General features: G+C 44.3%; 1 protein-coding gene and 1 long non-coding RNA gene across 4 annotated transcripts; one reads left to right on the plus strand and one right to left on the minus strand.

The window, feature by feature from the left end:
* Positions 1-948: 948 nt before the first annotated feature.
* PCMTD2 (protein-L-isoaspartate (D-aspartate) O-methyltransferase domain containing 2) lies at positions 949-13,192 on the minus strand. Of its 2 annotated transcripts, none has more exons than XM_023939679.2 (6): positions 12,873-13,192; positions 10,220-10,548; positions 8,864-8,966; positions 6,930-7,101; positions 5,994-6,117; positions 949-4,446 (listed from the first exon to the last, which is right to left on the minus strand). In XM_023939679.2, exons 2-6 carry the CDS (start codon positions 10,524-10,526, stop codon positions 4,064-4,066), a joined length of 1,089 nt encoding a protein of 362 aa, XP_023795447.1. In that variant the 5' UTR covers positions 10,527-10,548; positions 12,873-13,192; the 3' UTR covers positions 949-4,063. The 2 variants fall into 2 exon arrangements, with proteins under 2 accessions (XP_023795447.1, XP_023795448.2); XM_023939680.2 differs by having other exon boundaries at positions 12,793-12,897.
* Positions 13,150-16,050, plus strand: LOC147650143 (uncharacterized). 2 transcript variants are annotated; one of them, XR_015277080.1, is made up of 3 exons: positions 13,150-13,251; positions 14,155-14,414; positions 14,510-16,050. It is a non-coding gene; the product is annotated as an uncharacterized LOC147650143 (long non-coding RNA). The 2 variants fall into 2 exon arrangements; XR_015277079.1 differs by lacking the exon at positions 13,150-13,251 and having other exon boundaries at positions 13,616-14,414.
* The last annotated feature ends 9,292 nt before the right edge of the window (positions 16,051-25,342 follow it).

Genomic DNA, 25,342 nt, shown 5'->3' on the forward strand with positions numbered 1-25,342 from the left:
TGGGGGTTTTTTCCCCTTCACCCTTTGTTTCTTTTTTTATTTTTAACTCTCACTCCTGTCCCTTTTCCTTCAGCAAAAATATTTCCCTTAGGGGACCTGCCCCCTCTCTACACCCCAGGGAACTGTGATGTTCTGTGTTTTACAATGAAGTGAACATAAACATCATCTGATAAATTTAATTTCCTCAGTACCATTTGTATGACACATCCACAGCTTTCCAAAGCAGAAAAGTATTTTCTTTTAGCACGCATCACGTGAAGGAAAACATTAACGTTGAACTAATCTCCTGTTATAGCTGGGAAAAGGACATTTATCATACACACAGATGACAAGAAGAAACACACAGACAGGCAATTATCCTATGGAATAAAGGTTAATAGATTCATTTAATTAGCAACAGCTGTATTTGCTATTATGATCAGATTCCTACCACAGCTGAAACCAAAATATTGTTCTCAATACTGGAGAAATGAAAGCCTTGAACACCCGCTCTCAAAAATCCACGTTAATTAAACACTCAGACAGAGCCCAGGGGACAAGAGGGGAGCTGCACTTCAGAATGCACAGAACAAACTCCTGACACGTTTGGTTTAGGCAATTCCTTAAAGCACAGAAATGGATGAAATCACATTTTGATACCTGTTGTTTACAGGTCAAACAGCCAGGGAATTAAGTTCATTCTTTAACCACTCTGACACATCAAAGTCTAGATCAGTCCTGTGTGTGCTGATCCCAAAATTCATCCTGCACAGCTGCATTACTGCAAGGTTTGGAACTCATCATCTGGGCAGGTTTGAGAGATCACATTCTGAGGAGTTCATCTAAAACTACACACCTGCACCACATTGTTAAGCATTTTTTCTGCTGTTTTTTGTGTCTTGACCTTCAATTATGTATATAAGCACTTACCTACGAAGTATTCTAATCACAACATGATGCAAAGCCACGTTAAAAAGGCTAAAAAGTCTTTACTGAATTTATTGATACAGAAACACTTATTAATGAAGTTTAAATTGCATGCCTCAGGCCAACTGAACTCGTTTTTACACAGATTTTTTTCAGCTTACACACTCATGACTAAAGCAGCTTGAAGTTCAGTTCTTTTTGCAAATTTGCTGCAGGATCAAAACCTAAAAGGAGTCACATACAAAAAAAAAAAAAGTGACAACTACTGAGAACACAAAAGGAAACAAAGCAGGTACAATTCCTGGACAGCTCACAGATCCATACAAACCCCGCTCTGCCTCAATCCCTCTATTAGAAATGGCTACAAAACAACAGTGCAATTGCTTGTGCACAGGGAAAATGTATTTACAATTGCCTTTTATTTACAGGCCATAAGCAATACTATTTCAGAGTTACATTATACATAAAATTTCTACTATCTGTTTAGATCTGTGGAGTTGTTTTTTTTTTTTGATAAGGGGACAATCTGACAACCTAGAACATAAATTTCCTGTATATATATATATATTTATTTATTTATTTATTCAACCTTATCCAGGAAAAAAATAGCAGTATTTATGCATCTTATAGAAAGCTACAAAAATCTAGCAAATGTAATAAAAAAGGCAAATCTGGTGAAAAATCTGATAAAATACCTTTTACAGCTGGGGCTGGGATGGGGATAAAAACCTAACAAGGGATAAATGAAAGATAATCCTCCCTCAACTGGTCAGCTTTAACAGAATCTCTGCAAGGCTTACTAACAGGAACCTGAAGTTTAATGTCATTTTTAAAGCAACTTCTTTAGAAGTGTTGTGATTAAACTGAAGGATGACCTGGTAGCCAAAAGCAGGAGGCACCCTGGACTATGGAGGGGTGTGGAAATTGTGCCACAATGCAGAAAGGCACATACCTGGCATGACACCCATCAAGCAGAATTTTCCAACAAATAAGAGGCCACAGCCTGTAGGGAAGCACTGAGAATAACTACACACATATTCCATTAACCCTCTATTTACCACCACATTCAGGACTTGCATTTGTAGAAAGAAGTTTATGGGAGTTGCCAGAATCCAACGATGGGGACGTGCACTTTTACAGGAAACCATCAGCTCAGTGGCCACAACAACTGCCCCACTGCAAATAAAGAAATCAAAATCCAAGGCAACAAGGTAACTTGGGCTACCATTGAGACCAGAAGTGGAGACAGGAAACCAAAGGCAAAACCCAGCCTGTGACTGTGTTACAGGCCAGCAGCCACATGATACAGGATTATCAGACAATATTCCCAAAGAGACACAAAAATCCTGTTAAGCAAGGAAAAGTTCTCCACCTCAGCTTAGACATACAAGTTATTCATTTATTTTCAAAGCCACACAGAACTTTGAAACTGTTTTTCATGAAGCAAGTTGTGCAACTCAGGACCATTTGGCAATACAGTCTTCACTCGTTCCTCCTCAGAAAATGAAGAGACAGCACACATTAAAAAAACTGAAAAATATCCAAGTGATACCAACTTAAGAGCTTCTGATGGGGCAATACCTTAAAACAGCCTCATTACCTGCTGAGAGAGCTTTTCATGCCCCCCAGCTTCAGGACTATTTCACATCAACACAAACTCCAGGGTTCCTTTCCAGCCTTTACCATTTTTAGGTTTTAGGTACATTTACCGAACAGGCTGAACCAAGTAAACCTCTTCTAAACACAGTATTTTATCATCCACATACATTGTGGACTCCCCATTCCTGGAAGTGCTCAAGGCCAGGCTGGATGGGGCTGGGAGCAACCTGGCCTAGTGGAAGGTGCCCCTGTACATGGCAGGGGATTGGAACAAGATGGTCCTTAAGGTCCTTTCCAACCCAAACCGTTCTGTGATCCTACGATTCTACGGCATCTCCTTCCATCACCATGACAGAGAGATTTGGGAATAAAAATTTCAGCTCACATCCACAGAACTGCAGAGTGCCAAGTCCTTCCATATGAACCTCTTAAAATTTCTACTTCATTGCTGCAGGAATAAAATCACTTACTGTGCTGAGCAGCCTCACGCCACTGTGGAACAGTGAACAAGTTGTATTGTGGCCACCTGCCACAGCAGGGGCACACACACAGCAACACCTGAATGCTGCATCTCTGGACTGCTCTCAGGTTCTGCAGACCCTCCACAAAACTCTGTTTGACTGATTTACTGCTCAGACTGGTGCTCTACACCTCACTCTGCTCAGCCCAGATGATCTGGGTTACCTCACACAACAGCAAAACCCACGGATGCTGCCTTCAGCTGTGCAAACTCACTGCTCTGCAGCTCTTCTCTACCCTCTTCCCTACTCAGAATTACTTTGTAAACATTTCCAGAGACAACAGTGACTACCCTTGCATCCTGTCAAGCTTTGCAATTCCTCACTTGCCTCCACTGCTTTAAAAAAAACCACAAAAACTCCTTCTCTGGAACAGGTATTTTCCACTAAAAAAACCACTATTTTGTAAAACACTTTTTACTGAAAAATTATATATAATTTACAGGCAAAACAGACCAACCAAAGGGGAGCTGATGCTTTCCTTCTCATTCAAAACCTGGATGCCACAAGGGTAATGCCAAAAATTCTTTCCTTTCTGTAAAAGTTGTGCTTTTCAGATTACTGGAAGAAATGTGATTTGCCAGGTCAGGTTTCAACTAATAATCTTCATCCTCCGTTAAACACACACCATGGCACATACATAGCAGGTTTAGTGGGAGAGAGCACAGACAGGAAAGGTCTTTGGGGAACTGCCTAGGAGTTTTTCCCAACTGATATTCGGTAGAGCAGCCATGAGATTTTTAGGAGTATCTCCTGCAGTTAGTTTTGAGGGAATTAAATCCTCCCTTCCATAAGCAGCTGAGCACTTCACCAACTTGCTTCCTAAGGAATCCCTGCTGTAGGATAAAACTATAGCACACAACTGAGAAGAAAGAAGGAACTCAAAAAAGCTATAATGTCAAAGTTTACAGCAGCCACATTCCCCAGCCAGCCTACTGCCTCGGGTGTCACATTTTCAGGCAAGCAAGTGGGACATGTTTGTCAAGCCCTAAGGAATACTTTATTCTCTGCCTACTTTCCAATTTCTAGAAGAAGGAAAACTACTTTTCCCTGTAATAAAGCAAGTAATACTTCAAGGGATCAGGCAAAGGCAGGCTCAAGACCTTTTCTCTCAGAAAGTTTACAGGAGGGTCTGGCTTTAGTTCAGAGGGTTTGGTTTCCTCCTCCTCAGGCCTCTCCTCCTCCATGTCCTCGCTGTTGTTGTTGTCGTCCGAGGGGTTGGAGATGCGGCTGGCGAACACCTCCTTGTCCAGGAACACGATGGTTTCCATGCGCCGGCGCCGCACCCGCCTCCGTTTGAACCTGGGGGGGCTCTTCAGCCCGTTCCCAGCTCTGCTCATCGCCTCCTGATGGATGATTTTCTTGATGGTGCCTCGGATGGCGATGCGAGCCAGGTCCTGCAGGCTGCGAACGGCCACGGGGGCTGCAACCAAACGAAACGCGTCAGCAGAGATGGAGAAACTCCCCGAGAACTACTCCCAGGAAAAGTTCTGTTTGCTCAGATTAAATCAGGCCATTTGAATTCCCTGCTGGGATTACACAAACAGCTCTATTCAGCTCCTGTCAACTTGGATAAATTGTGTTGCAACTTTCCAAACAAAATTTAATTGTGTGTTTCTCTCATTAAAAAACTTCCTGCCTTGATTTCAAGTTGTCAATTATTCTAAGATGTACATCTTAAAGACTGTATGAATGCAGACTTAGTGGTGGGAGCTGTGACTGTTTAATGGCTCAGAACAAGGTATTTTCCTGTGGTAGGTAACTAGACCTGAAGTCTGTTTAATTCTTCCATAAAATCATTTTTCTATTGTACAGTTCCTTCAGCTTTGCCAAGTTCTGCACTTATAAAACACAAGTACTATTTATGCTCTTCAAAAACTGTTTCAGACTTAGTGGGTGAAGACAGGCTGGAAACCATTTTGTAGAAGTAATTATAGAAACATTACAGTAAGTTACTGTATTAAAATGCCTCCCACATTAATGGCCTGGAAGACTATTCTGTCTTTTGCACTTATTTGCTGCCAGCCTAGAAATGCAGCAAAAATTTTTAAAAATGTTAAAAAAGTTAAAATTAAAAATGTACAGATGCACACAGACCCATGAATTAAAATGAACTAAAACTGACACAGAAAGTCCCTGTCCTCTGCCAACAAGTGAGCTTCCCTAGGACCTGAATGAAAGAAGCAGAAAATAACTACATATAATTTATGTGCAGGTCTCACTACAAAGAGAGAACGTGCTGAAACACGCACTTATTGGACTTTCTAGCATGCTGTGGACTGTTTCCTGAGCTCCTCTCTGTCATGGAGACACCTTTCCAAGTTAAGACCAAAGCCTGACTAATCTCTTTATGAAAGTACCTCTGTCTTCATGTATTCTTAAGAGGCCTCTTGACATTGAAGTCTTAATCTAAAGATTGGGGCCACTGATACGACCTGCATTTCAACCAGCTCACCAACTGCACAACTTGTATCCCTCAAGCATTCCAGGTCCAGGATAACTCTGGATTGCTGGGGCTGAGAGTCTTTAAGTAGATACAACCTTTGTTCACAGGTCCTGCTTGTGTATTTTCCCCTCCTTGTGGCACAGTGCCTGAGAACCACGACAGGATTCAATCATTCAGGACTGGAACAGAATGTGCAAAATAAAGGATAAAACACCCTGCAAAGTTCAGGTACAACTTCACAAGAAAACATTTGTGTTTAGAATGATGGCCCAGTGGAAGCTGTCCCTGTCCACAGCAGGGATATTGGAATGAGATGATCTTTAAGGCCCCTTCCAACCCAGGCCATTCTGTGAGTGTGATTTAGAATCTACTTCATTCAACTCCAATGCCTGCACAAGACAGACAACTGTTCAAAAAAAGGAAGGACTTGGAGTAGTTTTCCTTGAAAGGATTGCCAGGGATGTTACAGCTCCCAGGCAAGCAGCAGAAGGAACTCCTCCATGCTCAGGAATGTCTGTACTCACGCAAGTGAACGAGCCTTGATTTTCCTGAATCTGCGTGGTTTGGCTGAATCAAAGGTGCAAAAGAAACAGCAAGAATCTTCTTTGTCTCCCAGGCAGAAGGACCAGTCCGAGTTATCTTAGTCAACTGAAGCAAAACAAGGAGATTATTGTCCATTGTGGGAACTACAATGAGATTTTTGAACAAAAAAATGAACAAATTACTTTCCTGCCTCAACAAGTTGAAGTACTGGAAGCTGCAATCGTAAAAGGTGATAAGGAGAAATGACATTGTTGTTTTTGTTTTTTTTTAAATGGGAACTTCTTGCAGGATTAGCCCGAGGTAACTTCATCTAGTGCAGTGGAGCATGGGCACTGGTAATTTGGGTCACTTTTCTTCCCCAGATCTCCCTCCAGGTTGGACCAGAGCAACTGTGTCTGACCTCTGAAAACTCCTGAGTCACCACAAACACTCACTCCTGAAAAGGTCTCCAGATCAAATCTCCTACCCCAGCCCACTGCACAGCCTCTTACTGGGAAGAAACCCTGCACCCTGCTCCTCTCACCTTCCTTGACAGAGGTAAAAGGTCAGGCACGTAACCCACTTTTAACTAAAATGAATCCACTGACACTTGTAAATGGAGACATCCTTCAAGAGCCAGTCAGGGTGCAAAAAGTTGTGTTTTGCCCTTAGGTACAACACTAAATTTTATATAATTAAACAAAGCTTTGTTCACATTTTCTGCAGTGTGGAAGCAAAATTGCAATTAGCAACAGACTGCAATATATGGAAGACTGCAGAACTACAAATTTCTTAAATATCAGTTTTCAATCATAGTCAAAACCAGTGCACTTAATTCTTTCTTCAGCCTCCTACGAGGGGAAGATTAAGGAACGGCTACTGACTAAACCAAGATCAGAATTAAGAATAACTAAAATACAAGTAAAAAGGTGCTCAACCTTCTCTTCTAGAGGCATGACAAGAATTCCTCCAACTTTCAACAGGTTCTTCATGTAGTCCTCGTGCTCCTTCTGGACTCCAGCACCACAGTAAACACGGTCATACTGAGTGCAGTCTGGAGAAATCTCTAAACAATTGCCAATGACAAAGGATGGCTCACAAAATTCAAACCTGAAAATGAAAAAGACTTGCATTAGAAAAGAATATGGCAATTTATTGAATAAATTACTTTCACAATTCTGGAAAAATTGAACTGTGGAAAACACCTGGAAAAACCCCACAGTTTTACAGGATTTCCCCTCCAAAGCCCACCCATTCTAGACATTATTGTAACAGTTAAAAGTCTCCAAATCACAGCACAATAAGGTCAGAATTCATGGATTAAAATCTCCAAAGGATATGGATGTATAATTTCATACTTGAGCTGCATGTAACTCTTTAGAACAAGCTATTTTTAGTCACCTGACGCTGACTCAGCTGTAATATGCAAATACAAATATTAGACCTGCGCTTCCAAATGTCAAGGTATTTTAAGAACTGCACCTGGGTTTATTTTATATTTTCAAAGGCTTTTAACTGGTTTTCAGATGTGGGGAATTAGCACCTGATGCTACAGATGTAAGCTGTGCTGAAGCCAATGGAAGTTTTGCCATCAGCATCAAAAGAACTGTGAATTCACCCTTCATAAAAAAGACTTTTTGTCTACAGTATTTCTGACTCAGTTTAAAAGAAAAATGAGTGTTTCTCTGATGCCCCTGATTTTTTTACAAGCTCCAAAACTCCCTAAGTTTTAAGCCCTATATTTAAAGGCTGATTTTGGTAAAAGTTGTTCAACATATTCATTCTTTCACTGGTCTCATGAGTGGCAGCTCAACATAGCACCTATTTATTCCTAAACGCTTCCTGGAGCTTTCTGGGTTTGCAAAGAGTGCTGGACATTCAGAGCAGCCAGAGAACAGTTCCTGCACATGCTGTTCCAGGAGCACAACCCAGCAGACATCACTCAACAAAGCCAATTTTCCAGGCATGTTGATTTCTGAATTCAGCTCACTTTTGCTCCATAGCTGTATTTGTCTGAAGAAAGTCTTCCTTAAAACATCTCCTCAAACAATAGCAACGTGACTAAAAAAAACCCTGTTGAGCACCATCCATGCCAGAAACTTTCAGTCTTCTGCCAGCATGCAGAAAACACAACCCCCTCCTCAGCAGCTTCCCAGGGCAGCAGGAACAGCCAAAGGCTGAGTAGCCTAAAATCCTGCATGTCATGATTTTAATTTTCTTCCTTCCAGGAGAGGAGGATAGCAGGTATTCACAAATGCTTTGCTTCTCCATTTGAACAAACTGTGAAACAGATCCAAAAATGTGACAGGCACAACTTTTATTGCTGAGGTTACTATTGGCAATAGTTATCTAGCTGGGAAGTTATTACTTGTGACAGCAGCAGAATGGAGGGTCTAAGGAAGAACATAAATCAAATCTCAGGCAGTTTTAGTACCAACTTAATCATCATAAAACTACCTTCATATTTTAAAATGCCATTTTTCCTTCTTCTCAGATGAAACATATTAGGCCACCACAAAAACCAGCTCATAATCTCGTCACCATGCAGGCTCTCACAGATCACAAGCACAACCAAGTATTGTCAATTACAAGTTTTAAACTGTTACTGCAAGTGCATTTAAAAATAAACAAACTTCCTCAGCTCCCTCTAAGCCCTGCAACATCAGCACTGCTATTAAAAACACGGCAAACATTTCTGAAACTCCCCCACAACACACACAGGCTTCGAAGGTCACACATTGCAGCTCAGCAAGCCTAAGGAGCCTGAATCCTCAGATTACCCTGAATCCAGAGGGACCACAGGGGAGCAAGAACTGACCTGAGTAAAGCCAAAAGTACAAAATTAATCCCAACAGGCATTTTGCACTCTTACTTGTCAAAGCTGTCGCTTGTTTTAATGAAAAAGTCCAATTTCTGCTTGGCGTACTCGATCACGTCAGAGTGAAGCTCCACACCGTGGTTAACCCCAAAAGGACCTGCAAGTGCAGAACAGCAGGGAATGGCAACAGCAACAACACAAAACCCAGCAGGATTAATGCACTTTGGGTTCCTTCCTCCAGCATATTGTTCCATGTGTGTCAGACTCGGTGTTTGTGTAGGGTCAGCTCTCTCACTGCTACAATGGGATGTGCAACCCCATACCTGCAATTTCTGGCAACAAAAAGAGCCTCTCTGCACAACTGATTCTGGATCATTTGTTCTTAACTATGCAGGAAACTTCACTATAGGAGGGAAACACTGATGCCACTGCTGTGAGAGTGACCACCTGGAAAAAAATCCCAATGCCCTGCATGTTTTAGCATATCCCTATTATTTTTATACCCCCTTACTGATATGCTAAAAATCTCTGCAATTAATCAGGAACAGTCATTATACACTGTACCTCAATTAACAGCAAGAACAAACTGGAGAATACAGAAGTTGTTCAGCAGTCATGCTTTTTATTCAGAACTGACAGGGTAACTTTTGGAAAAAGAATATAAAAGCCCTGGAGTAACATATACCAATATGTATTCTAAGTAATGTCAACAAACCTAGGAGGAAATCACAAATGGGAAACGAGACTTTACGCTGAGAATAAACATCCCAGAAGTTAAAATTCTGGACATTCCCCCAAAATTTAATAAGTACCCTATAGCCACTTGCTATCTATCCTGGCAGCACAACTCTGACTGAAACACTGCAGGGGAATTTAAATTGCCCAGTTATACTTGGATGATTTGCTTTGTGCCACTGCTGATGTGGTCACAACATCAGCTCTGCTGCACTGAAGTGTTTTGTAGAGAATACTCCCATCTGTGCGATGGGAATTAAGAGTCAAAAGTGGATCTCAAACATGTCTCAGCCCAGACAGGACTGTGAACACAAACCAGGTACACTCACAGCTTTTGTGGACTTGCTCAGTCCCACTCTGTACTCCTGATCCTGACCTTCAGTCTTGCTTAAGGGGAAACAAACCCAGGTTTGTGTCCAGACCTGCAGGAATCCACTACAGCCACCTCTGGAACTACATTGCTGCCTGTTCTGATCCACCACAGAAATCTGGATCCCATCCAGTTCCAGAGAAGGTTGTGAGAATCCTGATAAATTGCTGAGTTGGATTAATGCATTCTTTACTTTCCCAGCTACCTTTTTAGCTTCATTAGTGGAGGAATGCCTCATCCCTGATTTGAAAACCTGTTTTTAAAGCTCTAGCACAAACAGTTAACGTGACTGAAGAGGTATTTACCCAGGATGAGTCCAACCATGGAACTCAGATAACCAGTGCCACTGCCAAGGTTCAGAAACGACAGCCCTGGTTGCAGGTCCAAAGCTTCCATCACCTCTGAGTAAATGCACGGTGCTGAGAGATGAATGTTTCCATGCTTCCATGCCAAGTCCTTGTAGGCATTGTCTTTGAACTCCTCAAGGTAGTAATCTGCCCGATCAATGGCTCGGAATGCCTGTTCCACCAGCTCTGTCCTGATGTACTGGGCCTCCTTCAGGTTATCAATTAATTCATCGTTATCTTCTCCCGCACTCACCGCGCCTCCCATCTTCAGCAGCCTCCTATAAACACTGAAACACCAACAAATCAAGGTGAGGTACAGAACATTCACTCCAACACTAAATTATGCTGCTGCACATGGGATAGTACTTTGAGAGAGGTCTTTACGTACTCCAAGGGCCATAAGCTCCAGAAAAACCTCACCCCTGCACTCGCATCCCCCATCGCAACAACACAAAACAAAATACAGCAGATCTGGCATCCTGTACCTGATACCAGTGGGGAAAAAAATCACAATAGGCAATTTCAGCGTGCAAGGCCTGTCTTCAAACCCTCCCACCATTTTACCAGCACATCAGCTTTTCCACAGAACCCTTTTATATAAAGGATTATTCCAGCTCCTGCGCTTAGGGGTCACTTTTCACTGCAAGCCCAAACAACAGGGCAAGTTTGGCTGTCTGTCAGAGCTCCTGTCACACACAAACTTTCTACTTCTAACAGCACCAGAGGCACCTGAAGAGAGTAAGACACAGGCAGAAAATCCAGAAGAATCTCAAATTGCACTTCCTTTGAATGTGCATCAGGACATTGACTGCACAGAGGTTCAAAACACCCAACAAAACTCTGACCTGTCAACTTTGGCAAATGCACTTTAGCAAATGCACTCTCACACAGCTCATCTCCAGAGCCTGAGCCACCACCATTAGTAAAGCACTTAATGACAGACAGCAGCTCCAGAGAGAATTCCCACTGCAGCCTACAGGTTTTAAAGGAAAATGTATAGGGGAACAAAACCACTCAAAATTATCCTGGCTTCTTCTCCCCTTCTCGTATCTTAAGGAAAAAAAAAATCCTTTTCAGAAAGCACAATATGATTTTTGAGACATGTTTATTTACAATGCCCTTCCCTGCTCACAGTAATAACCACGAAGCAGCAGCTTTGGAGTTCTTCCCTGGGATCAGAAGATCTGCCTACAGCGAAATTGTTTGGGTTTATTTGTTACATTCAGTCAGAGCAAATTATACACTTTCATTTTCTGAGGAAACAAAGCAAAGCTACAGGACTCCACGGAGATTTCACAGTTGTTCAAATAACACACTGTTCTGATTACCTGGAGAGGCACACAAAACAGGATATACTTAGGCAGGGAACTCGAGCCAGTTCTTAATCCGTTCATGTTTCAAACACATCAATCCAGCTCAAGACCATTAATAACAGTTGAAATAAACTGCCACCACTCCCCTTTCTACAGCTACTCCTTCATTTTCTCTAGAAAATATGATTGTGTTTAATTATTTCACAGTGGGAACACATCAGGTTGAAGGTTCAGGTGGGTTAATCTACCAATTATTTTTTCCCTCTGCTCTTACTTACAAACAACCAACATAGTTGGTTATATCTTTGGTTTTTTTTATTTAACATTCCACATTAAAATACTCTCTTCACCAAGGATCTTTGATTCCCTTGACTTTCTTTTATATATTTTTGTTTTCAGGCTTCCTTCATTCTTTCACTCCTTTTGCTATTTAAAAAAAAAAAAAAAAATTAAAAATCTACATTTTTAGATTTAAAGCACAAATAGGAATTGTGTCTTTAACGGTGCTCCACTTTGGATCCCCAACAAATTCCTGCTGATGTACGCAAGCCCCACTGGGACAACTGGTCTGACCTGGTTTTTGCTCAGCTCCATGGACAACAAGTGCTCTTCCATTTTCCACACCATGGAAAACAACAACAAACACATGAAAATGAGACATTTTCATAATGGGATTGAGGAATATCCGTGCTGTGACAGGTGTCAGCCACTTCTGAAATCATCACTTGCACTGGGCATTCACTTACTTCCAGTAAAATGCATGTTTTATAGGCAGAACTTAAAACTCTGACATTCAAACCCCTTTTTTCATGTGACCCCCACACCTTTGTTTAACTTGGTGGGAAATGGGAACCAAGTAGAGCTTATTTTTATTAAACTTTTCAAAACAACGCTCTCTCCCTCCGCAGCCAGCCCCGGGCGCATTTTCCTCCCTCCTAAGGCAAAACAGACATTTCCCCCAAATCTGAGCAGGGACAAAATCCACAGGCAGAAACTCGGACCGCTGCCCAAAACAGAGACATCAGAGGTGGCTTTGCGTGTTGAAACATCTCCTCGTTGCCATCTTCCCCTTGGAGAAAAACAAACCAGAACAAACCAAGCGCCCAGCCCGACGCCTGGAGCACAAGTGGGACTGGAGCGGTTCGTGCCCGGGCACAGCAACACCGCCCGGGGCAGGGCTCAAAGCCGTGCTCAGGGCACGGGAATGCGGCTGCTCACCCCCAGCACCCCTCCAGGACCATCCTGCCCTGACAGCAGCCGAGGGGAGCTTATTCCGTCATTTTAGACAAAAGCGGTACCTCAACGGATGGATCGGCTCCGTTCGGCTCGGCTCCGTTAGGTTCGGCCTGTTTCGGTTCGCCTCGGCTCCGTTCGGTTCGGTTCGGTTTCGCACGGCTGCGCTCGGCTCGGCTCGGCTCGGCTCGGCTCGGCTCGGCTCGGCTCGGCTCGGCTCGGCTCGGCTCGGCTCGGCTCAGCCCAGGCCGGCGCGCTCGGGCTGTAAACACTGCCCAGCTGAGCGGTGGCCGCGGCACTGCGCATGCGCGGAGCGCTCCACCGCCGCGGGCGGGGGGGGAAGGGAGCACACCACTGCTGCCCGGAGGGGGGCGCAGTCTGGGCCGTACCACGCAGAGCCGGCGCGGGGGGCTGGACTGTACCACGGCTGATTCCGTGAGGGGAGTCCCGGGGATGGAGCCGGAATTGGCTCCATCAGATCCGGGGAAAACTTCCAGCAGCTTCTCCCAGAAGCCACCCCGCCACCAAAACCTTGCCGTGCACACTCAGTGTCACGTACCAGGACCAGGCGCAGGCTGTGACTCTGGTTTTTCCTATGGCGCAGCCCCTGGGAACATCTCCCCATCCCAGCGCGGATGCTTTTCTTCATTCCCGGCCTTTCCCAAAGTTCTTGTTCCAACACGAGGCTTCATCTCCACACCTGCTGCTCCAGCTCATGGCCCAGTTGTCCCAGTTGTGCCAGTGCTATGGCAGCGCCTTGTCCCAGCTCCGGTGCCGTCAGGGCCGTGCCAGTGAGCTGCTGGCTCAGGCCCAGCGGCCGAACCTCCTGTGTGGAGCCTGGCCAGCAGCAGATGTCCTGTTATCATTAGCCAGGCTTGGGAAAAGTCATGGGAACTGAGGAAGAAATAGCGGGAACTCAGGAAAAATAATAATAATAATAATAATAATTTTTAAAAAAAAAAATTGTAGTGGAAAGTGGTTGATAGTTTTCATTTTGAGCCAATGAATATCCAAGCTTAGTCACATGCTCAGATTATGGTTCTGGTTTTTTATGCAAGCTTAAATGCCAGATGTGAATTTACTGAGGGATAAATAAGTGAGATGCAGATTCACCTGATTCCAGGGGCTGGGGCTTGAAGAAAACACAGAATATTGTGTAACTTCACAATATCTGACTTGTCATTCTCATCATGAGGGATCTCTGTCCTGTAACTGAGCATTGGGCCACGAGTTTTAATTTTACACACCCATGTGGGCTCCTTCGGTGACCTGGGGAAAATGTGTCTCCTGTCACCTAAGACTGAGAGAAATTATCCTCTAAAATTGTGTGTATGTTTTCACGTGTAGGTGAGCCACCCAGCATTGGCTGATGCTGCAGATAAAATGAAATTGTCTGGACTGGCCTTGACTGCAAAATGAGAAGGAATAACTGGAACAAAACAAGAGGCCTCTTAATTCAAGTTCTCTGGAGATGAATTGTGAAAAAAAAAAAGCTGTCTTGGCAGACACAACAAGCCTGCAGCAGAAAAAAAATAAGAATTACCCTGGTAAATGAGACTCCAATAGGAGAAAGTGAATCAGCATCCGAGATTTATTTATGCTTTAAGGTGATTATCTCAGCTCCCTTCATTAACGTGATAACAGCAGACTCTGCAAACAGGCACAGGGTAATACTGTAGATGTCTGCACTTTCATTTTGCAGAAGACAGCTGCCTGGGAGAATGGGATTATTCGTGGAGAGCCAGCTCTGAAACTCCTCCTTGCTGATTCAACCGAAACAGGCCGTGGTGATTGCACTCTCCTCATCTTTCACTCGGAGAATGCTCAGGGATAATGGCAACACACTGGAAACTGCAAACGCAGGACACACAAACTCCTTGCACGTGTGATTCCATTCAGCATCTGCTCCCTTTGCTGCTGGAATCACTTGAAAAATAGCAGTTGGGTTTCGGTTTTTTGGTGGTTTGGTTTTGGGTTTTTTTTTTGTGCAAAAATTGTTAAAGCAAAAGCTGGGTTAAAAAAAAAAATAAATGCAGTTGTTGCTGAAGCAGCTGTGCTGTCAGCAGAGAGCTCGCAGGGGCAGAGGAGAGCACTGCTTGTGCCTCTTTCTGGCAGCAACGAGTCCTCAGGAAGCCCAGTAAGAACTTGAGGAGTGCTTTAGGGATTCCCAAATACCCTGTCCCCTCCTGGGTGTATTCATGACTCCCAGCAGCCTTAAACTGCCAAGATCAGTGAGGCTCGCTTCTGTTTCCTGCCAGAGAATTACAGGGATTAGCCAGGAGAAGCACAGAGGGAGGATATTTACCCACTGCAGGTCCCCATCTCATTGCCTGCACCCCAGACATGTCAGGAGCACACAGGGAGGGAGCAGCTGAAAGGACGTGGTCATCCCCAAGGGACAGGTTGTTTTCTGCACCTCTGACTCCTTCTCTTTTCTGCTGCAAATCCCTCATGCCACGCTGTGCCCAGACAGCCACACTGCCACTGCTTTCTGGGCTCATCCCCACCTTCCCACTGCTTCTTCTCTCTTTTCTTTGAGAATGTAGCTGTGGCTGAAAGCACCTCCACGGGTGTCAGAGCACGGGGCTCGAGCTCTGGAGGATACCAAAAATTGCCCAATAATATTGCAAAAATCCCCCACATTTAGAAAAAAAAGGACAGAGTTGGGTGTTTCATCATTCCACTGGTCTCCAGCTGCTGATTCACTGTGTTTCTTCTTTCCCTGCTCTTTACAAAGTCCTTCCCTTCCTCCTCACAGCTCCTCGGGGCTTTCGGAGCCAGGAGTTAGTCAGCAATAGATCACTGACTCTCTCCTGTCTACAAACACCCGGCAAGGAGAGCCCCAGTACCCCTGGGAGTGGGAAAATCGGTGCAGAATTAGGAAAGCAGGGCCTGGTGGCACTTAAATCACAGCATTTCTGTCCCAGCCGTGCACCACAAGGTGTCCCCAGCAGTACAGGCATTGCTGCGGGGTGCGGAGGTGGCACCTCAGCATCTTCTCCTGGGCTGGGGCAGGGCAGGGTCCCTCACAGGCACAAGTCCCTACTCTCAGCAGCCACAGTCTTACCAGGGAGAATCAGTCTCCATCCTTCATTAGCTGAGATAATTGCTGAGAGCAAGCAATTTTCACGAGGCCAAGCTGAAGCCAAGATTTTCCTTGTCTTTATTTCCCTGTGTTTTACAGTTTCCACCTTCATTTTTTAAAACCAATTTCTTTAATAAATATTTTCAGAACAACAGTCAGCATGAGTTAACTTCTGAAGTATTAGTGATGCTGAGTTAAAACGAGATGATTTCATTTATTTGGAAGATCAAACAGCAGAAATGCATTTTATCCCCCAAACCAGAGCCCAGCAGACTGAGCTGACCTGCAGCCTGGCGATACAGATGGTTGGTTAAGTCAACGGGGTAATTAGTGAGTGACAGGAGGACTCACATAAATTAAGAGCTGGGGGAGCATTAAGTCTTAGGGGTATATTTTCACCATTTTTTTTCATTTTGTTAAATATGCTGTGTTGCCTTTTCTGTGGTCAGTTTGGCTCTATACCACTTTCATATGCAAATATGCTATATATGCATATGCACACACATGCATATATGCAAATACATGCAGACATATGCATTTACACTAGAATTGATATTAACACCCTGGCAGCAAGTCACTTGAGATCCTCCTGCCCATGCAAAGGATTTCTGTATTTATATAAATATATATGAGAGTGTGTGTGTGTGTGTGTGTGTGTGTGTGTGTGTGTGTGTGTGTCCTCTTGCTTCACTTCATCTCAGGGCTCTGTGAGTAATTGCTGAAGCAAGAGGAAGAACATATGTCTTGATTTCCACTGGATTGCACCGCACATAACCAGTGCCACATGGAAAAAGGACTCCTAAAGCCCTGGATTCATCTCACTTAAGTGTGTCATCGAAGGAAGGCAGCCAGGAGATGCTGCAGCCTGGCTGAGTGTGGGAGAAGGTGTCACCAGACATCCCTGACAGTGGGGACATGGAGCAGAGAGGTGTTTCATCTTTTCTTGGTACTGCCAGGAGCACCAGCGAGCCCAGCTGTCTGTTCTGCCTCTCTGCTGCCTTGCTGTGGCCCATCTGCCGTGATTTAGGAGGCAGCTCCCAAATAAAAATCTCAGAAATCAAGCTTTTCATATTGATGGAGGAAAAAAGCCATTCCTGCATCTTTCAAGTGATTCATGGATTAAATAAAATCACTGGGTTTTATGGATTTATAAATAATAAAAGTGCCATCAGATGGCAGCCATATCACACTTCCCTCCTTTGCATTTGGCAAAATCCAACGTGTCCCACCTGCAGACTCACTGGCCAGGCTGAGCCAGCCACATTTGTCCCCTCAAAGACCACAGGGGCTCATCCATCCTGCTCAGGAGGCCCTTCCAAAACCTCCCTCCTCCAGCAACAGGAAAACATCTTCAAATTTCCAGTAGAAATTTATTCCTGGCCAAGATGTGCCTTATTTGATCTCTCACGCATACTATCCTCTAACATAAATCATTCCCCTTCCTTCCACCCTGAATGTATTTATGAAAAGTAATCATATCCCCTCTTAACCTTTGTTTTTCTAGGCTAAACAATCCAAGCTCTTTTAATCTCCTCTCCTAAGATAGGATCTCAGTTCTGCTAATCACTCTGCCAGTCCTTCTCCGCACCTGTTCAAGGATAAATTAATCTTTTCTTTTTCCAAAGAGATATCCCAAAACTACACACAATATCCCACACGAGGTTGTACCAATACTGATATTTCTCTGCTTCTGCCAAATGAATGCTTTGTTGCATGAAACTTTCTGCAGAACAAATGGAAAATAGATGCAAATCCATAAATTAATAACCACAACGCAACCTTAAACACAACAAAACCTTACTCAAGGAGATCACTGTGTTATTTGGACTTTCATTCTGTTCCTTTGCATTTGTGGGTGCAGGTCCTTAACAGGCCTTATTCAGTGGGTTTCCATATTTCATTTACCCTGGATGAGCACCAGCACCTTGTATTAAAGGAGGCACTGAGGAAAGTATTTTCTGTGTTTCCCTCAGCCTTTGCTGTGGCAAAACACCCTTTGAAATCACAGCTGAGGGTTTGAACTGCAGAGATGGAAAGTCAAATGATGAAAAACATTTTGCATTCATCTCTTCTCTTTTCAAAATGATTTTCCAGTTTTACTTGGGGTTTAATTAAATTTCTGTGACCCAGGCAGGGAGTTCAGCCTTTCTTGATTAATGCTCTTTTAAGTGGCTCTGCTGATAAGAATTTAGCATCAACAATTGAGCTAACAAGCCCCAGTGAACAGTTTATAGCAGGAGACTAATTCTATTAACACTTTGCAATGTCAGGACTCCACTTTGAGCTCAGAGCTGAGAGGAGAGATGGGGGAGAGGGAACAAATGTAAAATTTGGCAAATAAATCACCAAGTTTCAGCTTCTTTGTGGGCAGAGCTCATCTAGAAACTATTTTAGCTGACAAAATAAGAATTTCACCTGTTCTTCTTTTTTATTTTTCCCCTCCTGACTGATGTTCTGCACTTTTTTTGGCTGGTTGTGATAAGGGCTGGGAATAAGGAGTGGAACTGAATGGCAGCATTGATAAGAGAAATGAAAGGGTAATGTGATGACACGATACTGGACTGCCTGTGCTGGATGTGTACTGCAGTACAGCATGGTCAGGACAAAGATGCTTCTGCTGACAGTTTCAAATTAGTCTGCTGTGAGAGAAAAATTGAGGTGAATGTTCTGCAGAAACCTTTCTGTTATTTTTGGGGTGACAATAGAAATATCTTGCAGTTGTGTTGTTGTGATTCACAAGAATTTTCTCTCTCTCTTTCCTTCTCCTCCCTACCCTGCTAAAAGAACCCCTAAAATCTCACTCTGTTTGTGGTACAAAGTCTTGGCCAAGATATTGGCCTAGAGCTTCTAGAGCTTCTTATCTCTAGTACCTGGACACCCAGGTTTGGATTTGTATGTTCTGAGCTACCCACAAACCTCATGCAAGAATCTCCTTTGTGTGAGACTCAGAAGCCAGAGCGTTATTTTACAGCTGCTGTTTCCCTTTCTCGCCTGGACAGCACAGATGTTTTTCTCCATCCCTGGCCACCATCTCTCCTGTTGACCTTTCTTACTTCCTCAAGGCACTCACTTAGGATTCCCACTCACTTCTGCTTTGCCTGGGATCAGTCCTGTGGCTCTGCAGCTCGTTAAGACTGGAGGAGGATCAGGGATGGACAACGGGGCTCTTCCAGGGCTGGTGGCTGAGCTCTGTCACAACGGGAGTCCCCAGAACCCTTCAGTACTCCCTGAGCTGTTTCCCCTGCCCTTCTCAGAAACAGAGGTGGGCTCTCAGTACTGCTGGAGCTGATCCCTCCCAAGGGTCACCCCTGTGATTCCCAGCAGTCACAGGCCAGGCAGGGTTGGGTGGCTGCACCCCTGTGTTCATCCATGCTGTGATTGGTGTTCACAGGCTGTGCCTGTTTTTAGTTTATTTATTTTACAAAACAGGCTAATGATTCAATGCAATTATTTAGGGAATTTGATTACCTTTGCTGTCAGTGCAGTCAGGGGAGGATTGGCAGTGTTTCAGCCCCTCACCAGCACTGATGTCCCACACCACACACTGCTCCTGCTCAAACCCCACTCCCTCTGCTGGCACCTCTTTGCTCTCCCTGGATGAAACCGATGACAAAACATGCCAAGGGCACACAGCCACCCTCCCTCCCTCTCTCTCCCCCCATGACTTTTGCTACAGCATCGCTGCAAATTGTAGCTGTCAGCAGGGGAGCACACTCATCAGGGGGCTTCAGCCATAATCACTGCAAAGCGGATGCGTGGATCTGAGTCCTGGATGCTCCCCAATATCAAATCACAGCAGGGACCCAACTAATACCCTTGTTCCCTCTCCTGAAAATGTGAAGACCCACTGAGAAATCCTTGATGAGGGAGGCTCAGACTGTGTTCCCGACCTCTCAGGACAAGAGACAGCCAAAGCTGTGGTCCCCAAAGGCACCTGCACTGGCGGCGCTGACAGGGCCATGCTCGCCGTCGGAGCCACGCCATGAACATGGTCAAAGATCCTCCTGCCTTCATCTCTACAGCTGTTGGAAGTGGCCTTGTGCACAAAGGGCAGTGTTCTCAGTAAATCCCGTGGAGGGTTGCCATGTGGCCAGCAGAAATTTTGTTTTGTTTTATTTTGGGAAGCGGCACAGTAATATATTCACCACCTCCTAACGTAATGGGGTGACAGATGGGAGCTGGGCTCTGGCTTTCATGGGAAAGGCTCCACTCAGCAGGGAAGCAGTAAGTTTCCCACCTAATCTTCTGCAACCTTCAGACTCCTAACAACTGTAAGAAGCAAAGCAATGGGTAGTTATTAAATTAATGACTTCATCCCCAAGCTGGTCATAAATATTTTATAGTTTTATCTCTCCACCCTGTAGACTGCTCTAGACAGACCAGACTGTTTATTAATCTAGCTTCTGGATTTATGTTATTTAATTGCTAAACAGCCTCAGCATGGTTAGACTGGATTATTAAATGTTGGAGCCAGAGAAGGAGTCCTCTAACAAATGGCAAAACCCGAGGAGCTTGATCTTGGACTTGGCTTATCAAAACCCACTTCCCTGCAGTGCTAAGGCCAGGTTATCCCCTGTTTGAGTCCAAACCATTCCACCATTGCCTTGTGCTCAGTGGAGGTGGAGTCTGGGACTCGTGAGTAAGGAAGAGGCAAGGAAAAGTTCTGGCACATCCTGTTTTTTATAAGGATGTGCTGGTGTTAACCTGCGGTGGGCAGGATGCAGTGAGGGCATCTTAGCATGTTCAGGTCCTTCTGGGGAAGCTCAGGCAGAGATGTCCTTGTTCTATTCCTTCATGGCTCATGTTTCTTTGGGTCATCACAGATAGTCCCTGTCATTTAAACAAAAGAGCAGTGCAGTCACAGATTGGAAGGCAGGCTTTAGAGGTTCTTATACTTCGTTTTTGATAGGGTCGAAATGTCTTTAAAACAGATACTACCGCTTTCACAAGAGTTGCTGGTTTATTCATCCCACTGAGAGATGTGGATGGAGGCTGCTGGAATAACAAGAGCTATTTGTCTGAGGAATCCTCATGCTTTCCAAAGCCTCCATCCCACGAGCCCTTCTGTACAAAGCAGGAGGTCGTTTCAGGATATACCTCCTCATACAAGTGTAGGAGAATTGAGTGTGCTAACAAGGTCAGAACCTTTGAATCCAACCAAGCTGTTGGAGCAATTTCCAGCTCTATTGGCTGCAGTGTCATCTCCAGCCCATCCCATTGCTCCCCAGCCTCTGCATTGTCTTTCTGCGGCCCAAGGTGGGTGAATTTGATGCTAAATGACATCTCTGAAGAGCAAAGTTGCTTTCTCTCCCCAGTAGCCAGATGGAAGCAAGGCAACCCCTTCCTGACCACCCAGCTGTGCGTTTTTCAGGACCCCTTGGTTGTGCAAGCAGGGTGAGTGGTTCGAGCCTCCGCTTAGAGGAGCTGTGGAACAAGGGGAACAAAAACCAGCTGGGAAAGACCCCCCTCTTTCTTCTTACAGCTGACAGCAGTGGCTGGAAGCCGCTCTGGGAGAGATTAGGTCAATGCTGACAAGTGGAAGGTACCACTGGAGGAATGGGTCATTAGCAGCTTTTAACAATTAACAGCGGCATCAGTGAGGCCAAATGACTCTCGTTAGTCAATGGTTTATCGATGTGTTTAGAGACAACCGTATGCTGACAAGTATCTTTCCCCTGGCATCCTTGATGCCTAAGGCCCACTCTGACATTCTGCTCTCACCCTACGCCCTGTTGGAAGAGGCTTAAGAGCTCTCCTAAGCACACCTATAAACTGACAGTGCACCGTCTTAAACCAATTCAATTCCCTTCCCTGCGATAAAGGATGCCAGTTCCGAGAAGATAACATCTCCCAGTGATGGCTCCCCGAGCTGCAATTTAGCACAAATCTGAGCGCTCTATTATCCAGCTCAGCCAATTCGTTAAGGAAGGACAGGCGAGCACATCTATTAGCTCGATCATCATAATCAAATATTGGCACAAGGAACTGCTCGGCGCTGCAAAGTCGAGCGAAACCCCCATAAAACAATTATGTGCCCTTCAGGAAAACAACGTGCCAGCTGGTGAGGTGAACATGAGTCCGACTGTTTTTCCTCCTGTGAGAAAAGGACAAAATCCCTTCAACTCCAAGTTAAGTCCAGCAAAGCCTCAAAGCGACTTTATTCTTGGGGCTCCTGGGCAATCTGGGCTTCATCTCCAGTTCCTCGTTCCTGGGGGTGTTTATTCTCAGGGACCACCGGCTAAGGGGTGCTAAGCCTGTCCTAAGCTTCTGCCAGTTGTTCTGCACCTGGACATCTTGCAGGCAGAAAATGAAGGCAGAAAAAACTTCCAGTGAACACCCATGGTCATGTACACGCTCAAGAAAAGGCTTTAGGAAATCTTCCTTCTACCCAAACTTTTCTCTACATTTTTCTGGCTACAGTTCTTGCCTTTTTGGCTGTGTTTTACTCTGCCCCTTCACTTTTGTGCCTGGTAGGGCCACCTCCTTCTGCTGTAACCCAGCAGTGCTTGTGCTTCTGTGCAGAGACAGACAGAGGAGTTCAGTTCAGTTAATCAGACAATTGAATTTATTGGTGATGAACCTGCCTGAAATTCCCATTTGATCCAATTTACTCAGCTCCAAATGGCCTTAACGTGGTTTACCTTATTTCACCTCTGCTACAGCAGAGCAAAACTGAATTTTGCCAACTTTAAAAATTATGTCTCCAACACAGTGATCAGTGAAAAATTCTCTTCATTGCCACAGCTTCAAAACATGAACACTTACCAGAGAAAAGGTTCTGTTCTTCCAGGAGGGCAATCTGTGAACATCACAGTCGGGCTGATGCAACTGAGCAAATCTTGTTGACAAAAATCAGGTTTTGAAGTTTTTTTTGGAAATCCAGGAGGGAAAAGTGTCCATCTCTTTGTTGAATCCCAGTGCTGGCATCTCCTGTACTGCTTCTGAAGGCATCGCCTCTGCTCACACACCACCTGTGGGAGAACAAAACCACAAGATCATGAAATCCTAGAATGGTTTGGATTGAAAGAGACTTTAAGGACCATCTCATTCCAACCCCCTGCCATGGGCAGGGACAGCTTCCACTATCCCAGGTTGTTCCAAGCCCTGCCCAACCTGGCCTTGAACACTTCCAGGGATGGGGCAGCCACATCTGCTCTGGGCACCCTGTGCCAGGGCCTCACCATCCTCACAGGGCAGAATTCCTTCCCCATATCCCACCTAGCCCTGCTCTCTGTCAGTGTGAATCCAATCCCCCTTGTCCTGTCACTCCACGCCCTTGCCCCAGGTCCCTCTCTAACTCTTGGATGTCCTTCAGACAGTGTAAGAGCCTCTTCTCTTCTCCAGGCTGAACACCCCCAGTTCTCTCAGCCTGTCTCCACAATAGAGGTGTGGGCATGTGGAGCACTGGGGGTTCAGGGGGCAAGTCCTGCCCAGAGGAATTCTGCCTCCAGCCTTCCTGGGACTTCTGATTCCCATCACAGCACTGGTGGGATTTTAAGCACCTACTTGACTGGATGGTGGCAGCTCCTTGTTCTCCAAAGCCTTCAGAGGTACCAAACCTAAATTCCCCTGAAATCTCCTAGCTCAGGAGGTGGGAAGAGCCAGGTGGGAAGTGCACAGTCCCTGGCTAGAACTTCAGGTCAGCAGGGCCACGCTGACCACCCCCAAGCCATGGTGCAAGACAAGGACAAAGCCCAGTGGGGACACATTCGCAGCAGCTCGAAGAAAGACCATAGGAACTAAAGTCACAAACAGAACTGGGTTTTATTATGAAATAACCCTGCCAGTACATAAGGAAGTTCTGTCTGCAAAATACATTTCCTGAGGAAAGTAGATCACAGTATTCGTTTTCACAGAATAACATGTAGCCTGCTATAACTTTCAATGTGACTCTTTATTATTTAAATATTAACAGTATTCCTTCACATAAACAAGTACTCAGTCATCACATAACCAACACACAAACGACAAAATAAATATACAACAAGAGCACAGTTCATTTTTTTTCCCGACTTAAATATTAAATAAATAATAAATACAGAATTTTTATTTCCTGTTATCAGTGCCTGAAACAATACGAATGAAAAAGAAAAGAAAAACTGAAAAAGTCTCTCTTCCCCAAGTGCCCCTGCCCCCACAAAAAAACAAACCAAAAAATTATCAAAATGTCTCAGTTATAAAATATCTTTAAAAAAATTCCCATCATTAAAAGAATAAATAACAAAATATATAAAAAATAACTTGGTTGCATCAAAATTACAAGTAGAAGTTGTAGATAGGGGTTTTTTCTTTTTTTCTTTTTTTTTTGGAATATCTTATTTATGGTCAAAAGTTTTAATTTTTAACTTTTTTTTGCTTCTTTTATCTTCATTTCTATGGTGCAGTGTCCAGTTTAAAATAAGTATAAAATTAATAAATAAAAAAGTTAAATAAATAGCAAAAAGTTAACATAAGGTGTTGTAAATATAAATTACATACATCTTGCCAAAATTAAATAATTTACAGGATAATTAAACTAACTACTTTTTTTTTCTTCTCTTTCTTCCAGTAAGTGCAATTTCTCTACTTTTAAATACTAACTGAATTGCAGTCACAATTAATTTGGACTCTATTTACATGTTAAGAACATTGTGTTTTTAACACCTCAAATTTTATACTTTTTTTTTTCACTTTTTTTTTTGTATTTTTGCACTTGGAATGGGTTCTAAAATAAGTGAACTCGTGGAGTCTGATCCTGCAAACACTTAAGTGTGGGAGCAAGCCCACCCAGGCCAGCTGCCCTATGGAACTTAACACAGGGAACAACTCCAATCAAGACACTCATGGGCTTCCAGGCCAGATCCAGTGGCCATGGTAGCCACTGGGACTTTCCATTGACTTCTCCAAATTGGGAATTATACCCTAAATATCTGCAGGATTTGGCTCGAAATGACACCACACTCTTGCCTTTTGTTGGGGTCAACAAGATCCTCCCCAGCTCTGCCTGCCCCACGGGAGTGATACAGGATATGGGATGTGGGATGCTCCCACACCAGGGTCCCTCGGGGGGGTTTGCCCCACTGAAGTGTTTGGAGAAGGAAGCGAGCTCCAGATAGGAGCAAACGTGAGGAGCAGCCCCGTGGGGTGACAGCCGGCTCTGGCCATGGAGCAGTGCTGCAGAGCATCACCCCAAAGACATTCAAAGAGTTGTCCTCTAAGTGCACAGAGGGCTGCGTGTGCCCAGCTGTTTATAACTGCTTCTTTGGAAAAATTCCCAATACCTGAATGCTCTTTTTTTTTTTCCTTTTCTTTTTTTTTTATTTTTTTTCGTGTTGTAGAATGGCGATCGCGCTGTGATTTCACGCAAATCCTAGAACACCAAACCAAACCATCCTCATTGCCCTGTGGATACATGTAAGGAATCAACTCCTGGTTCACGGTACGTAAGCACTTTGCTGGCCATCAATTAAC

Source organism: Cyanistes caeruleus, chromosome 16 (assembly GCF_971803275.1).
Source record: "Cyanistes caeruleus chromosome 16, bCyaCae1.hap1.1, whole genome shotgun sequence".
Lineage (NCBI taxonomy): Eukaryota > Metazoa > Chordata > Aves > Passeriformes > Paridae > Cyanistes > Cyanistes caeruleus.

What these genes read in the sequence shown, in the direction of transcription:
- PCMTD2 (XM_023939680.2), bottom strand. Translation starts at nt 12,815, where the DNA reads ATGGTCCTGGAGGGGTGCTGGGG. An exon ending in GTCCTGGAGGGGTGCTGGGG is followed by an intron (nt 10,549 to 12,792) that starts GTGAGCAGCCGC and finishes TTGGTGTTTCAG; the next exon opens with TGTTTATAGGAGGCTGCTGA. An exon ending in CATGGTTGGACTCATCCTGG is followed by an intron (nt 8,967 to 10,219) that starts GTAAATACCTCT and finishes CTGCACTTGCAG; the next exon opens with GTCCTTTTGGGGTTAACCAC.